Source organism: Anabrus simplex, chromosome 6 (assembly GCF_040414725.1).
Source record: "Anabrus simplex isolate iqAnaSimp1 chromosome 6, ASM4041472v1, whole genome shotgun sequence".
NCBI lineage: Eukaryota > Metazoa > Arthropoda > Insecta > Orthoptera > Tettigoniidae > Anabrus > Anabrus simplex.
The window spans coordinates 2,522,853-2,538,037 of record NC_090270.1 but is presented as its reverse complement, the minus strand read 5'-3'; the positions used below and the strand labels follow the sequence as shown (position 1 = coordinate 2,538,037).

General features: G+C 38.3%; 1 protein-coding gene across 2 annotated transcripts in view; it reads right to left on the bottom strand.

Moving 5' to 3' along the window:
- The window catches only part of LOC136876053 (stromal membrane-associated protein 1), a 213,675-nt gene that overhangs the window by 155,801 nt on the left and 42,689 nt on the right, over nucleotides 1-15,185 (bottom strand). For both annotated transcript variants that reach the window (XM_067149679.2, XM_067149678.2), the window contains exon 3: nucleotides 11,355-11,522. In XM_067149679.2, coding sequence (XP_067005780.1) covers nucleotides 11,355-11,522 — 168 coding nt within the window. The remainder of the gene's footprint in view (nucleotides 1-11,354; nucleotides 11,523-15,185) is intronic.

Here is a 15,185-nt window from a genome sequence, read left to right as displayed (position 1 = left end):
ACCGTGGGTGTCATTCTACTGCCCCCACCCACAGGGGGGGCTTATGGAAGAAAGAAAGTAGAACTGGCTGAGTCTGCAAAGAGGATGCGTCTGGATGTGCTAGGAGTAAGTGATATTCGGGTAAGGGGAGATAACGAGGAAGAGAGAGATGATATAAAGTGTACTTGACGGGTGTTAGAAAGGGAAGGGCAGAATCTGGGGTAAGGCTCTTTATCAGGAATACCATTGCACGTAACATAGTTTCTGTTAGGCACGTAAATGAGCGAATGATGTGGGTAGATTTGTCAGTTGGAGGAATTAGGACAAGAACTGTGTCCGTGTATTCACCATGTGAGGGTGCAGATGAGGAAGTTGACAAGTTTAAGAAGCATCGAGTGATATCGTGGTCTGGGTCAACAGCAAGGATAGAATAGTGCTAATGGGTGATTTCAATGCGAGAATTGGGAATAGAACTGAAGGATACGAAAGGGTGATTGGTAAATGTGGGGAAGATATGGAAGCTAATGGGAATGGGAAGCGTTTACTGGACTTCTGTGCTAGTATGGGTTTAGCAGTTACGAATACATTCTTCAAGCATAAGGCTATTCACCGCTACACATGGGAGGCTATAAGTACCAGATCCATAATAGACTATATTTAAACCGACTTCGAATTCAGGAAATCTGTCAGGAATGTACGAGTTTTCCAAGAATTTTCAGATGATACAGACCACTATCTGATCTGTAGTGAACTAAGTATATCTAGGCCTAGGGTAGAGAAAGTGAAATCTGTCTGCAAACGAATAAGGGTAGAAAATCTCCAGGACGAGGAAATTAGACAGAAGTACATGGATATGATTAGTGAGAAGTTTCGAACAATAGACAGTAAGGAGGTTCAGGATATAGAAAGTGAATGGGTGGCATACAGGGATGCTGTAGTAGAAACAGCAAGGGAATGCCTAGGAACAACCGTGTGTAAAGATGGGAAAAGGTGAACATCTTGGTGGAATGATGAAGTGAGAGCAGCCTGTAAACGTAAAAAGAAGGCTTATCAGAAATGGCTCCAAACAAGGGCTGAGGCAGACAGGGATTTGTACGTAAATGAAAGAAACAGAGCGAAACAAACAGTTGTTGAATCCAAAAGAAGTCGTGGGAAGATTTTGGTAATAACCTGGAAAGGCTAGGTCAAGCAGCAGGGAAACCTTTCTGGACAGTAATAATCTTAGGAAGGGAGGGAAGAAGGAAATGAACAGTGTTTTGAGTAATTCAGGTGAACTCATAATAGATCTCAGGGAATCACTGGAGAGGTGGAGGGAATATTTTGAACATCATCTCAATGTAAAAGGAAATAATCCTGGTGTTGTGAACAGCCAAGCTCATGAGGAAGAAAATGATGTTGGTGAAATTATGCTTGAGGAAGTGGAAAGGATGGTAAATAAACTCCATTGTCATAAAGCAGCAGGAATAGATCAAATTAGACCTGGAATGGTGAAGTATAGTGGCAAGGCAGGGATGAAATGGCTTCATGAAATGAGCGTGGAATGTTGGTAAGGTACCTTCAGATTGGACAAAAGCAGTAATTGCTATCTATAAGCAAGGGAACAGGAAGGATTGCAACAACTATTGAGGTACCTCATTGATTAGTATACCAGGCAAAGTATTCACTGGCATCTTGGAAGGGAGGGTGCGATCAGTCGTTGAGAGGAAGTTGGATGAAAACCAGTGTGGTTTCGGACCACAGAGAGGCTGTCAGGATCAGATTTTCAGTATGTGCCAGATAACTGAAAAATGCTAGGAGAGGAATAGGCAGTTGTGTTTATGTTTCGTAGATCTAGAGAAAGCATATGACAGGGTACCGAGGAAAAAGATGTTTGCTACACTGGGGGACTATGGAATTGAAGGTAGATTATTAAAATCAATCAATGCATTTATGTTGACAATTGGGCTTCGGTGAGAACTGATGGTAGAATGAGTTCTTGGTTCAGGGTGCTTACAGGGGTTAGACAATGCTGTAATCTTTCATCTTTGCTGTTCGTAGTTTACATGGATCATCTGCTGAAAGGTATAAAATGGCAGGGAGGGATTCAGTTAGGTGGAAATGTAGTAAGCAGTCTGGCCTATGCTGATGACTTGGTCTTAATGACAGATTGTGCCGAAAGCCTGCAGTCTAATATCATGGAACTTGCTAGTTGCTTTACGTCGCACCGACACAGATAGGTCTTATGGCGACGATGGGACGGGAAAGGGCTAGGAGTGGGAAGGAAGCGGCCGTGGCCTTAATTAAGGTATAGCCCCAGCATTTGCCTTGTGTGAAAATGGGAAACTACGGAAAACCATTTTCAAGGCTGCCGACAGTGGGGTTCGAACCTACTATCTCCCGAATACTGGATACTGGCCGCACTTAAGCGACTGCAGCTATCGAGCTCGGTTCTTGGAACTTGAAAATAGATGCAATGAGTATGGTATGAAAATTAGCCTCTCGAAGACTTTGTTGCAATGCACACGGAAGCGAGAAACTTTATCCCCTCGTCGTGGGAAAGTTCGATAAGCCACAATGTTTTAAGGGCGTCGGGCACTTTCCGTGCAAGTACAATACATCTAAAAATACAAACAGTACAGTAATCCAAAAAATAATGCACTTGCACATGGGAGCCATCATAGATTTCTCCTCGTCTTTGAATCATGCTTTTTTTTTCTTTCTTTCGTTCGTTGCGTGAGGTTATGTTTGACAGCGAGTTATCCAAGTGCATTATTTCAATACTGTAAATGCAATGCACCCCCCTCTGATACATTTTGGAAATAGGGTTTTTTTTAATGGCATTTGAAAGGTTTAAACTGTGAATCAAGGTTACTGCATGCAGTAATGGGCCTTAGGATATTTTGTAACGCGGCAAAGGTTGGCACTTCTGAATTATGAATTGGCGGCTAATTCCACACAACGTAATTCGAAGTCCAATTTTTGAGTCTAAACGACTTCAAATTAACGAGATCTTACTGCATCTACTTCTAATTGAAAAAAAGAATTCAAATACATAAAAGAACTAGCAAAACATAACGGCTTAAAACCTGACATGATCAGTAAGATTATTGGTAAAATAAAATTGAAAAATGCCACAAACTTAAGTTCTGATAGGTCCAAAAGAATAAAAATTGCCACCTTCACCTTCACTAACCCAGCTATATACAGCATTACTAATCCGTTAAAGAAACACTATATCAGAATCGCCTACCATACTCACAACGCTAATCGGAACATATATTGTAATTCCAACTCTGTAAATGTTTCACAGGATGTTTTCGAATTCTGGTATTTACAGAGCTAATTGCACCCAGTGTGAATTTTCTTGTATCGAGCAAACTGGCCATAGTTTTAGAACTAGATACTTGGAACATTATAACCACCTAAAAGAATAAAAAATACTCAGCTATGAGCAACCATGAGGGATATCGGCCATAATTTTACTACAATAGATCAGGACCTTCACATTATTAAATATGTAAATAAAAGCAACTTAATGACCAAATTTGAATAATGATTCTGAAAACAATAGCACGATAATTGAACAAGTCCCCACGTTGCTTACTAATTTTGATATAATTCATAATTTCACAAGAATTTTCAATTATAAACTCTTAAATAAACCCCCGGTCGTAACAGCAGCTTCTGCCTTATCTCCTCTTTGTGCCATAACTTCACCGCCAACTTCTAGCGCTCTCAAGTTTGCGCCTACCCCTCTTCTCCCAGCTTGCTCTCCACCCATACAGGCACACCCCTACAACACACGTAGCAGAGGACAGACGATTACCAGACCTCCTCAAGCGGCTAAGGTGACTAGTCGCCTCTCTACCATCATACGGGGTAAGCCGTCTTAGGCTCTCAATTTATTGGATACTCTAATTTTCTAGAAACTGACGCACATCTTTTCTCTTATATTTTCAGACTTCAGTACAAGCTCATTGCGTTTCATTCTCCAACTAAGACTTTGCTGAACTCCCAATAGAAACTCGAGGACACCTGCTTTCAGTTTTAACCTTTTATTAAATGAAATCTGGACATTTGCCTCTACATACTTATGCAGTTTCAGGTGTGATTCAATTCTGTGATGTGAACTACTCTATTAGTCAACCAACTATTAAGTGATTTTTCGTTCCTGACTCATTTCTATGCAACAGAATGAGATTTAACAGTGACTATTCTAATTTACCTTAGACTTCACTCAACAAAAATAAAAATTTTAATAGTATTGTAAAAAAATTGACTGACAGCAATGTGAAATCTAACATGATTTTTATTTATTTTATCATCAGCTCATATAATTTGATGTATTTTAACCTCCGTCAATAATGCGGAGGTAGTGTTTTTAGTTCATTATCTTAATTATTTGAAATTGTTATAAGCTTACACACTAGTTTTATAGTTATTGATCTTCACTAATGTGAACATTAGATTTTAGAGAACTACTATACTTTGAGATCACTAGGTTCGGGGCCCTGAACAAACTTTAGCTTAAGTTTATTCTGGCTGAAGATACTTACGACAGTTAAGCGAAACATGTCCCAACTTATAACACCAGTTGCAATGATTTTATAATATATATAAGGCTTCATAAGTATCGGAGAGGTGGTTTAACTTATTGATTTCAATTACAATTTTTATAATCTGATATCCAATATGGTCACAATGAGATTATTATAACATGTAACTTCCCTGTTACCGCGGTGTCGTCATTCCAAGCGACGTCATCTTCACTGCCATCTCGTCAGCCATGCACTGCAATCGAGACAGAGAGCATTCGAGGTCCCGTAGCAACAACCGTGGATATTTCTTAACTAAAGTAAACTAGTTTCCTCATCCCGAGGTGGTGCAGCTCTTTTTCAGAGGGAGTTGCATGTACCACTTTTATCGCAAATCAATCTTCCTGCCATTTGTACATCTCTGGCAATACAGTACCAGGAATCAAATTCAGGCTCCCAAGAACGGCAACTAATTGTGCTAACCATTACGCTGGAAGACATTCTCAACTACAAAACACATACATATATACATGACTGATGCGTGCTTGCAATGTGCGGGTCAGACACGAAACTATTCAACTATTTGTGCGACGTCATCAGAGCTGCAGCAGACCTACTGTCCCCTTCAAATTTGGCATAAAAGTAATATTTTAATATCTACGAGTGTAAGAGTATTATTTCACCAGCAAGGGCGGAAATTTTTCCCAACTCCGTGTCACAGAGAGATGAGCTCGCTCGAAACCGGAATTTCCAAGCGAGGAGAGAACAGTGGATTTTTTGTGTGTCAGACTGCCAGCTGCCTGCCACGTGACATACAGGGAGAAACCAATACGATCAAGGTCGCTCTACACCTGAAAGTATTCCAATAAAAATGTATCAGCCTATCAGGTGCAAGTCATTGACCAATCACAGACGATTACGGCGACACACCCTCATCTTAAGACAATTATATAGCGGTGTTTCCCGAAGGAACTGTCTCTTTTGTGATTTGAGCTTTTCTTGGGTCTGCGCCTCTTTCTTTGACTGTCTTGGGAATTCAACGCGACGTTCACATTGCAGACATTCATTCGGCAGTACAGACTCATTACATATTCTAGATCTACGAGTTTAGCAGATTGACGGAAGAAGATGCATATTATTCAGAAATATCATTCATCGTGTGTGTGTACTGCGCACATCTTAAAACTTATTTGTCAGTTTCAGCTCCTTCTACTTGGGAAGAAAGAAGAGGAAGACTACGTGCGGATCGAGACAAATTCAAGATGCCAATACATCAGCAAGAGGAAGTTACTACTATTCCATGTTCGTCCTCACAGCTACAATGGTATTCTAAAATGTGAGGCAATTTCCGACATGGAGGAAACGGCGATCGACGGTGGGTGACCTATCTCATGTCCAGGGTCATCGGCCGAAATCCAGTTTCATCAATCACTTAAGTATAATATTATAATTTATATCTGTTCATCTTTGTAAACACAATGTAGACATAACACTTCCTTATTCATTTGGCATAATTTTCTTCTAGTCTTACAGTAGTTTGCTATTTCATTTCTTCTTTCTATGGTGCAAGGTAGTTAGTTATTGTGTGTGAATAATTATTGGTTTCTATTAGTTAGTTAGATATGTGTGAGTGTCTTCGATATTTATTCTGACTTTCCCAATTCAACAGTATAGGAGTGATTTAAAATAATTGACCTCTCCGATAAGGATAATTTAATTTTGAAACAATTTGTAAATTTATTTGAAGTCATGTGGGACAGATTATTGGTACGTTTCATTACGTCGAATTTCCCTAGACGTTATTACGATCTTTATGTGGATTTCAAACGTGTTAGTGTCATCTGGTAACTTTATCGAACTTTCGCTTACGCGGATTTGTGATCTCGCACATTTAATAATAATAATAATAATAATAATAATAATAATAATAATAATAATAATAATAATAATTAAACTTCATCACGGGTTAAATATGGAAATAAGGATCATGAGTGTAAATATTGTTTGTTCTTGTGTGAAATATTAATATGTGCTCTAGTAGGGTAAATGTGAGCCTGGAAGACAGCCGAATCTTGACGGATTATTTATTATATTTGTTATATTTATGGACTTGGGAATGGATCAGTTATGTGTTTGACTTGTGAATCCATTTATTCTCATGTGAAGAGAGTATGTTGAACATAATTTCTTCGAGTGGAGCACGTGTTAGTTGATGGCCATGGTATTATAATAATAATAATAATAATAATAGTGTCATAACTCATGAACCATAAACGCGTACGTTTATATTTGACCTGCGTTATGTGCGTTTCTATATGATAATTTTCCGATGATATCACTGATATTCTCATGAACATTGTTGCTGAACCTAGTTTCTTTATTTGTGTGATAATCCTGACATCACGTTCCTAATTGTTGTAGTGGTATTTCCTTAGCCGATACCGTCATCAGAAATTTTCCATGACTTAGATTAAAATTTAAATATAATAATCAAGGACTAGAAATCGTCATAAATATTATAAAGTGTTACTGTGTACCCTAGTGTGAATGTTGTATATGTGATTAGTCATTAATTCTATGAATTGTGATATTTCTCATGACTACAATTTGACTCGATCTCTTGTTCGCTGCGTGTGTTCTGATTAAAATACCGTTATTTGTGTTGCTCACATTTTGTTGAGAAGTGAATCTTTAGTGGATTTTATTCCAAAATTAAATAGAGTAGGGTTTAAAGTCTAAAAAAAAAAAAAAAAAAAAAAAATGAATAAGCAAGGGTCATGTCTGTGGACAGGAGTCACGAACGATTTATTGTAAAACCTACAAAGCTAAAAATTCTCAACGAGTGTAACACTGAAGGATACTGCGTTAATTTATGTAATTATTAGGGGAAATTTTTGAGACAATAATTATGAAGAGATTTTTCATTTTATGAATTTAAAGTCTGAGGAAGGCATGTTGAATGGAATTTCGACAGGAAAATTTTATTTAATTTTTCTTATTAAACAGAAAAGGGATAATTTAACCGCTGACGATAAATGAATCAGAATTATTTATTAAAAATTTTAATTTGAAAATAGTCCTGTTATCATTAGGGAAAGGTCTTCTCATAAATTACTTTTATTATTTTATTATATTAGATGTAGGCTAATATTCATCTATATATTTACAGAAAATTATATCGGCAGAATTCTGGGAAGAATATTTACGTTGTATCAAATTACCGGCAGAGAAGAAAACTTAAAATTTCAAGATTTTGTTCAATTTTAAAGTTTGTTGTTAAGAGTGCTTAGTTGTAATGTATGTTAAAACCTTATATTTAGTGTTGATTTTATTGTCGCTAGTCCTTATATCTATCCCTGCCCTTAAAAATTTTGCAAAGGCAGAAAATGAACAGTCTGTGACCGAGACTCTCGTTCTCCGGCTGAGTAGCCAGGTAATAAGGGGGCACTACGCTACGGAGGCGAACATTTCTTAACTATGAGACACAGATGTACCGCATGACGAGTTTTCATTGCATGGGCCGTACGGAGGAAGCTATTCACAAATTTGTGTGATGTCATCAGAGCTGCATAAGGCTTGTACCCGCTTCAAAGCGGAATCGTTGTTCTCGGACAAATTGGGGGATCTTGTATGTGAAATTTCATTTTTCATTTTCTTCGTCTCAAAAAGCCAAAGGGGTCTAATAGACAAGTAAATACCATATTTAGTAAAGGGTATGGTCTCCTCAGTAGTGAGATCTGGACAATAAGAACAGCCGACTGTGAAAGAATAAATGCTTTGAACTATGGTGTTAAGAGAAAACTCCTTAAGAGTTTCGTCACTGTAAAGAGATCGAAAATTAAATCAAACTCCATGGCGCAATAGTCCCGAAGCACCTTGGCCTACTTAGCAACAACTGCTCAGCCCAATGGCCTGCAGATTACAATGTGTCAGCACAATGAGTCCTCTAGATGGGGGCCGCTATCTCACCGTCAGATATCTCCTGAACTGTAATCACATACGCCGGGTGGCACGCTACCCCTACACCGCGGAACTGGCGTAAAGAGATCTGATAAGGAAATAAACGCAGGCTGCTCCTTGGAAGGACAAAAACTGAAGTACTTTGGTAAAAAAAAATGGGAAAACATGATTCCCTGGAAAAGACAATGTTGGGAAAGAGGCGCGATGGCATCTATCCAATCTGGGAAGTCTTTGGGAAATGGCACACTTTAATGCACGGGGTCAAGAGAGTCGGAATAAAGTAAAAAAACCACCAGATCCTTGTTCAGAGAGCTCGAACAAAGTGCCGACCTCACATGGCCGCAACAAGAACAGCGTTGTCAACTGAAGTGTTCATGTAGGTCTGCTGTGACACACCCACAGGGGGTAGACAAAGAGAAAAAAAGAAGAAAATAGGGATACATTACTTCGAAAAAATGAAGTAACGGACGAAGAAGGGCAAGGGCCACGAAGGGCGTAAAATGAAAGATTTCCTAGGCCTCGAATGCTCTAATACCGTCTGGATCGGAAAAGAACAAGAGTTGACCAAGGAAGGTCGAACAGGATAGATGAAAGTTAGGAGCCTGGCACAAGTAAGTGGAAGCAATGCCAGGACTCAGGTAAGGGCCCCGTGGTCGCCAACCCATGCTCCCAAGTTGAGAGTCCCTGGGGCCCTTTTTTGTTGCCTCTTACGACAGGCAGGGGATACCGGGGGTGTATTCTTCTTCTGCGTCCCCCACCCACATGGGGTGAGTGAGAAAAGCTCCGTAATTATAAAATTCAAAGTTTGCAAGATGTTTAAGGTTCTGATTTCAGCAGTGATAGTGAGGGTGTGACCCAGTACATGCATCACCCTATAGTGAAAGCGATGTTAGCGAAGAATGTTGAGTGGAAATGGATATTCCAGTTCTTCATACCTTTTCAGGAAAAAGAGTTCATAATTTTCATGCAATACACTGCAGATGAAACCAGTACTGATCTAGACATTTTACCAACGAACTTGCTCTTTGCATTCTACAATTCACAGTTACTAGTGCAAAGACATACTGTAAGTTTACAACGGTCATGCCTCGTGCTAGATTCCTCAAAATGAGTAAGTATTTTAATTTGGCGAACAACTAAACTGATGATAGAAAATTACATCCTGTATTGGAAATGACCGAATCTAAATTTAGGACACTGTACACCGGAGTATTTGAAATGCACAGGCCATCTGCATTTCATTCAGTATAACAAATCAAAGCGAGCACGGTTTGAAGCAAAATTTTCAGATTCAAAGAATACACACACAATTTATGTGGGTCGCAATAAAGTGCCACCTACCAGCAAAATATTTATTGACAATGTTGGTATTCTTCTCCAGACCTGTACTACTTTTAAAACACTAATGGAGAAAATGTGTGCGGTACAGTCAGACTCAACAGGAAAAATATGACCAAAGAACTGAGTATAATAAAGCTCCAGAAAGGTGAGGCGACTATATTTTTATACAATAACATCCCCCTGTGGGTGGAGACAGTAGAAAAACAACTACGGTACCCCCTGCCTGTCATAAGAGGCGACTACAGGGGGCTCTTAGCTGAGTCCTGACATTGTTTCCACTTACCTGTGCCAGGCTCCTCACTTTCGTCTATCCTATCCGACCTCCCTTTGTCAAATCTTGTTATTTTCCACCCCGATGGTATTAGAGCACTGGAAGCCTGGGGAGTCTCATTTTCATGCCCTTCGTGGCCGTTGTCTTCCTTTGGCCAATAGCTTCATTTTTTGAAGTGTCGAATCCCTTCTATTTTTCTCCCTGATTAGTATTATATAGAGGATGGTTGCCTAGTTGTACTTCCTCTTAAAACAATAATCACCACCACCACCTCATACAATAACATCTGTGCCATCAAATGGAAAGACAAGAAGGATGTTACTGTACTTTCCACTTTGCTGACACCGGCAAGACTGACAGGACGACCCACAGCAATTACAGACTATAATGCTCACATGGGTGATCAGCCTCTCACTAACGTTCATGGATGTATAGAACTCACAAGGGGTATAAAAATATATTTCTTTTACCTCCCGGGCATGATACTTTTGAACTCCCACATTCTGCATTGAAGTGTGAATGGGAAATGGGACAGAACATTCAATATTTTCACCCAGAGACTGGAAAAAAAAAAAAAAAAAAAAAAAAATTGTGAATCTTCATTGGAAGATGGGGTTGTCAAGAGGCGTTTCATCAACGGTGGAGACTGACCGGATGTAATTTCCTAGTCAAAGTTGAGCCTCCAGTTGCAAAGAGTAACAAACCAATGGAAAGGTGTTTAGCTTGCCTGAAGTACCAGAAGAGGAAGGAGACTGCCTGGCAGTGCGATCAGTGCAAAGTTCCACTTTGTCTACAACATTTCCAGTCTTACCACACACTGAACAACTTGCTTCCATATTTAATAATACGTACTGTTCAATTAGTGTATTGGGATGAATTGTGTGACATTTCTGAATAATATAAAACAAGGTCCCATGATAACATTTGCAACAGATCACTCTGAGGACTCTTAAGTGAAAACATGCAAAACCAAGGCTGCACACCGAAAGATGGCAGATTCCTAGCAATATCAGAGTACATGGTGGCCGGATGCACATGAGTTCCACAACTTCCTATATGACCTGTTGAATTTTGTGTGGGTAAGAGCTCGAACATCTTGGAGCACAAGAATACTGCCCACTTCTCTGGCTGGTGGAGATGAATTTCTGTTTGGTGTTTCTCGCAGGAACAGAAGCAACTGACCAGCTTGTTGCCACAAGAACAGGGAATTTTGCAGACTCTAGGGTGAAATATGGCAACAATAATTATTTCAATACTGAACAGGGTTGTAAATACATTTAAGAGAGTACCTTGGGTATAGGCGGAGGGACCCATTCTCGTGCTATGTACTTCTTCTGTTCGTACTTGGCTCGCACAAAGGCTTCTAGCGAAGAATCAGTCTGGGGACGGCGGAAGTTGTCCGGCAAATTAGCTTCGTACACAGCACGAGCTCTGCTGTTGCCCATCTGCTGGAGACTCTGCAAAATAATAGCAATAAGCTTGTTACAACATACTACAAGAACAAAGGGGAGCCTCTCACAACAAACAGTACGTCCTACTCTCAGATGACAGCATACTGGACAGGAAAGATTTAAAAGATTCTCATTTCCCCACTGGCAGGTAAAATGATAAACACATCATTGACTTGACTCTTGCTTGCCAGTAGCATCTGTCATTCTTGATTGTTACAGCAGCACAGGTGTTCAAACAACTTCTGTTGGTTGAAAAACTTACACTACAGCTCGGAAGAATTTTTCTTATTAAGGCAATGTATCGGTGAAATTTGGTTAAAATTGTGAAAGAAATCCATTTTTAGTTTTTTATGTTCTCGTAATGTTTATACCTTGTACTTTATTTTTGAGCTTTGTTTTATTTAAATATCAGCCATTTAAAGCCTGTAGTGGCCATTTAAATGACCCGGTGCAAGTGGGCGTTGCCGCCCATCGACACTATTCTCATGAATATCTTTCGTTTTTCGAAGATTTTGAATTGAGCGTGCGGGTTAAATGTAAGAAATATTGTTGCTGTGGGTCTTTATGTTGGCTATTCTGATGGACTATCGATATATCGAGTGGAATTAGCGCTTATTTCAAGGATGGAGCTTGTCCATGTGTTGAATGTAAACAAAGAGTTGTGATCTCACGTTTTGTGTTTATCATTCGTGTTTTAGGCCTACTCTGCTTTTCTGTAATTTCTTAAATGTTACATTTGTAATAAGTGTATTATAAATGATCCATAAACAATAACAGTATCTACTTAGTGCACGCAGCTTAGTTTTTGAGGTTGGGATTTGTGAGGTGGTTTTATTATCAATGTACATAATGGGCAGAAGAATTGAGACTTGTCGTCGCCGGAAGAAACGTCCTAGTAAAGTGTTTGATAAAGTTAAACAATAACATTTCTAACAGGAATAAGAATGTAAGTACTATTTTACAAGATCAAGTAGGGGAAGTTAAAATCCCCACACCAAATATTATGCCCGGGGAATGCGTAATGTAATTTGGGCTAAGTATCCGAAGGAAGTGTTTATGTCAAATAAGGAACTGGAGATTGCTGTAACATCAGCAATTGCTGAATTCAACATGGGTTGTGAAGCAAGTGAGAAACTAAAAGCTAGTGTTAGGGGTGTTAAAGTTAGCAGCTCAGGACAGAAAATTAGTGTAATGAGGGACAAGCGTAAAATTGACCACAGTGGAGTGTCTGGGCGACAAGGGTTCAAAACAGTCCGAAGGAAACTAAAACTCTCTAAACTGCTTATGAAGCCAGGAAGAAGGCAGCAGAGGGTCCAACATATGGTGCTGGGGAGTTTTAAGTCAACTAGATTCAGGTACTGGACTACTGATCATCTCTAAAATTTCAATCTCTTTTTCCTCAGAATTTATTTTCCAGCACTTTTCAAGATTCAAAATGCCCCTCATGCCACAGTTTTCAATTTTCAATCAATCTACTTGTAACTTTTAGGATAGTTTCAGATACAACATAATAAACTGATGTGCAAATTTTAAAATACATGCAATAGTTCAGTGGCAATCTAGATTTTTCTCATCATGATCATCATAAAATATATTTAATAAAAAGTTAAGCCTATGTGAAATAATTTGTTCCTTTCAGTATAATTAAAATCTGTCAAAACCCACACATCACTTCTTTTATATTGGTCTTTTAAAACCAATATTAAATTTTACGCCAGATCTGTTGAGCCGATTGGCATGAGGAGCATTTTATAAATACATCGAAAATTGTTAAAAATATTGATAAATTTATGAATATCTCAAAAACTGTTATTGATAGAAGAAACTTTGTATGTTGTATCATGCTGATACTGATATTAAATGACCAAAATTCTAAGGTGATAGGATGAAAACTGTAGATTTTAGGATTTTCACAGATGCATTGCCTTAAAAGTATTTATTATCCACCTAATCAATACACTGACATAAAATGATTGTCATTAATTCATTTACGACTAGTCTTGACTGCTGAACCGGTTATCTTCAGCTACTTTTTTGACAAGGTAGAATCTAAGTATGGCAGACCAATCTTGAAGTTGAAATATAATTACTTATTAAAAGGTCAACTAGGACCACGAATCTGCAAAAGCTATAAACACACCTAGTCAAAAGGAATACATAAAACATAAACAGTGGAATCATTCAGTACTATGTGTAGTCTATGTATGGTTCTTCAATCTTGATGAACAATTATTAATATGAAAATCAACACTATCGTCACATCATTGTTCTGGATTTCAAAAAAAAAAAGTATGAAGTATGGACATACACATGGAGTTGATCATATCTATAGATACATTCAATCAAGAAAAATACTATGCTGCTATGTTAGAATTAAGGAGTATCTGAGCATCCTGTTGAGGCAAATAATTTATAACATACAAGGGAGGGAAATTTGATTGATCCACCTTTTTTCAATATATAATATGTTAATATTTGCAAGCAAATATTCTCTCCGACAAAATAGTAAGAGCCATAGCTGAACAGTCATCTATTGAAGATTTTCACGCACACTTTTGAACTAATCCAAAGTGATCAAGTCTTTAAACATTTGTTAATATGATCATCGATCTCGGTGTCTCTAGCACTTGCTCCTTGTCACTCTCCACGCATACATCAGACCGTTCGAGAACTTTCTAGCCATATATCTACTTTCTCTTTACCTGCACTTCTTTGAGTACCTCATAATTGACGGCTTCTTATTATGAGCTGATGTTACAAGCCACCATAAAACTTACTTATGTTACATTATATCAATACTCTGCGGAAGGACGGCATACTATGTCAGTTTTTGGATGTCCATGTTTTATTTTCACCCGTGTTTAGCAGTGTTACGCTTGAGACTTTTGAACTAATCCAAAGTGATCAAGTCTTTAAACATTTGTTAATATCTTCACTTTCATTTTATACTTTGACCAACAAGCACATAACTTGTTTATATTCTTTTAAGCATTGTATTTTTACTTCCTATTAATATCACTTATTACTAGGGACCTGAAAAAATCACATTTGCGATAAATGCGAATTTTTGAATCTTGTACTGAATCCAAGCCTACCGTAATTCTAATGTGGAATAAAATCATTTTTAAGCATAAATAGAAGTGCGACAAAATGCAAAATGTGACCCAAAATGCGAAATTAGTATGAATATGCGATTTTGGTGCAAATTCTGCAAACATGTGCTATTTTACTGGCGAAAACAATATATTTAGGCAAAATCGTCAGAAATACTCAAAATAAGATGCATAAATCTTTCAACCGTTCCGATCGATGAAGAAAAGTAGCCGATCGACTGTTTGCCGACTTTAATCGATATTTACAATGGAGATAGTGTCACGGAAATAACGAGATAGACGCAGCGTTGTTTTCCTGTTCTTCAAAATTGAAACTAGTGAAGAGTAGAAAGCGGGGCGCACGACAAAAACTGTGTACGAAAGGGCTCAACAATATGCGAAGGATGGTTTATATGCCACAGATTCGGTGACAGTGTTTTGCAAGTATTGTAATTGCCAAGTTGGGTGGGAAAAAAATTATAGCATTGTGAAACATGTTAAATCTGAAAAACACGTAAGCGACGCGATAACGAAGTTCAACACCTGCTGCTAGTACGTCTCAAAGAAAGCAATCTTC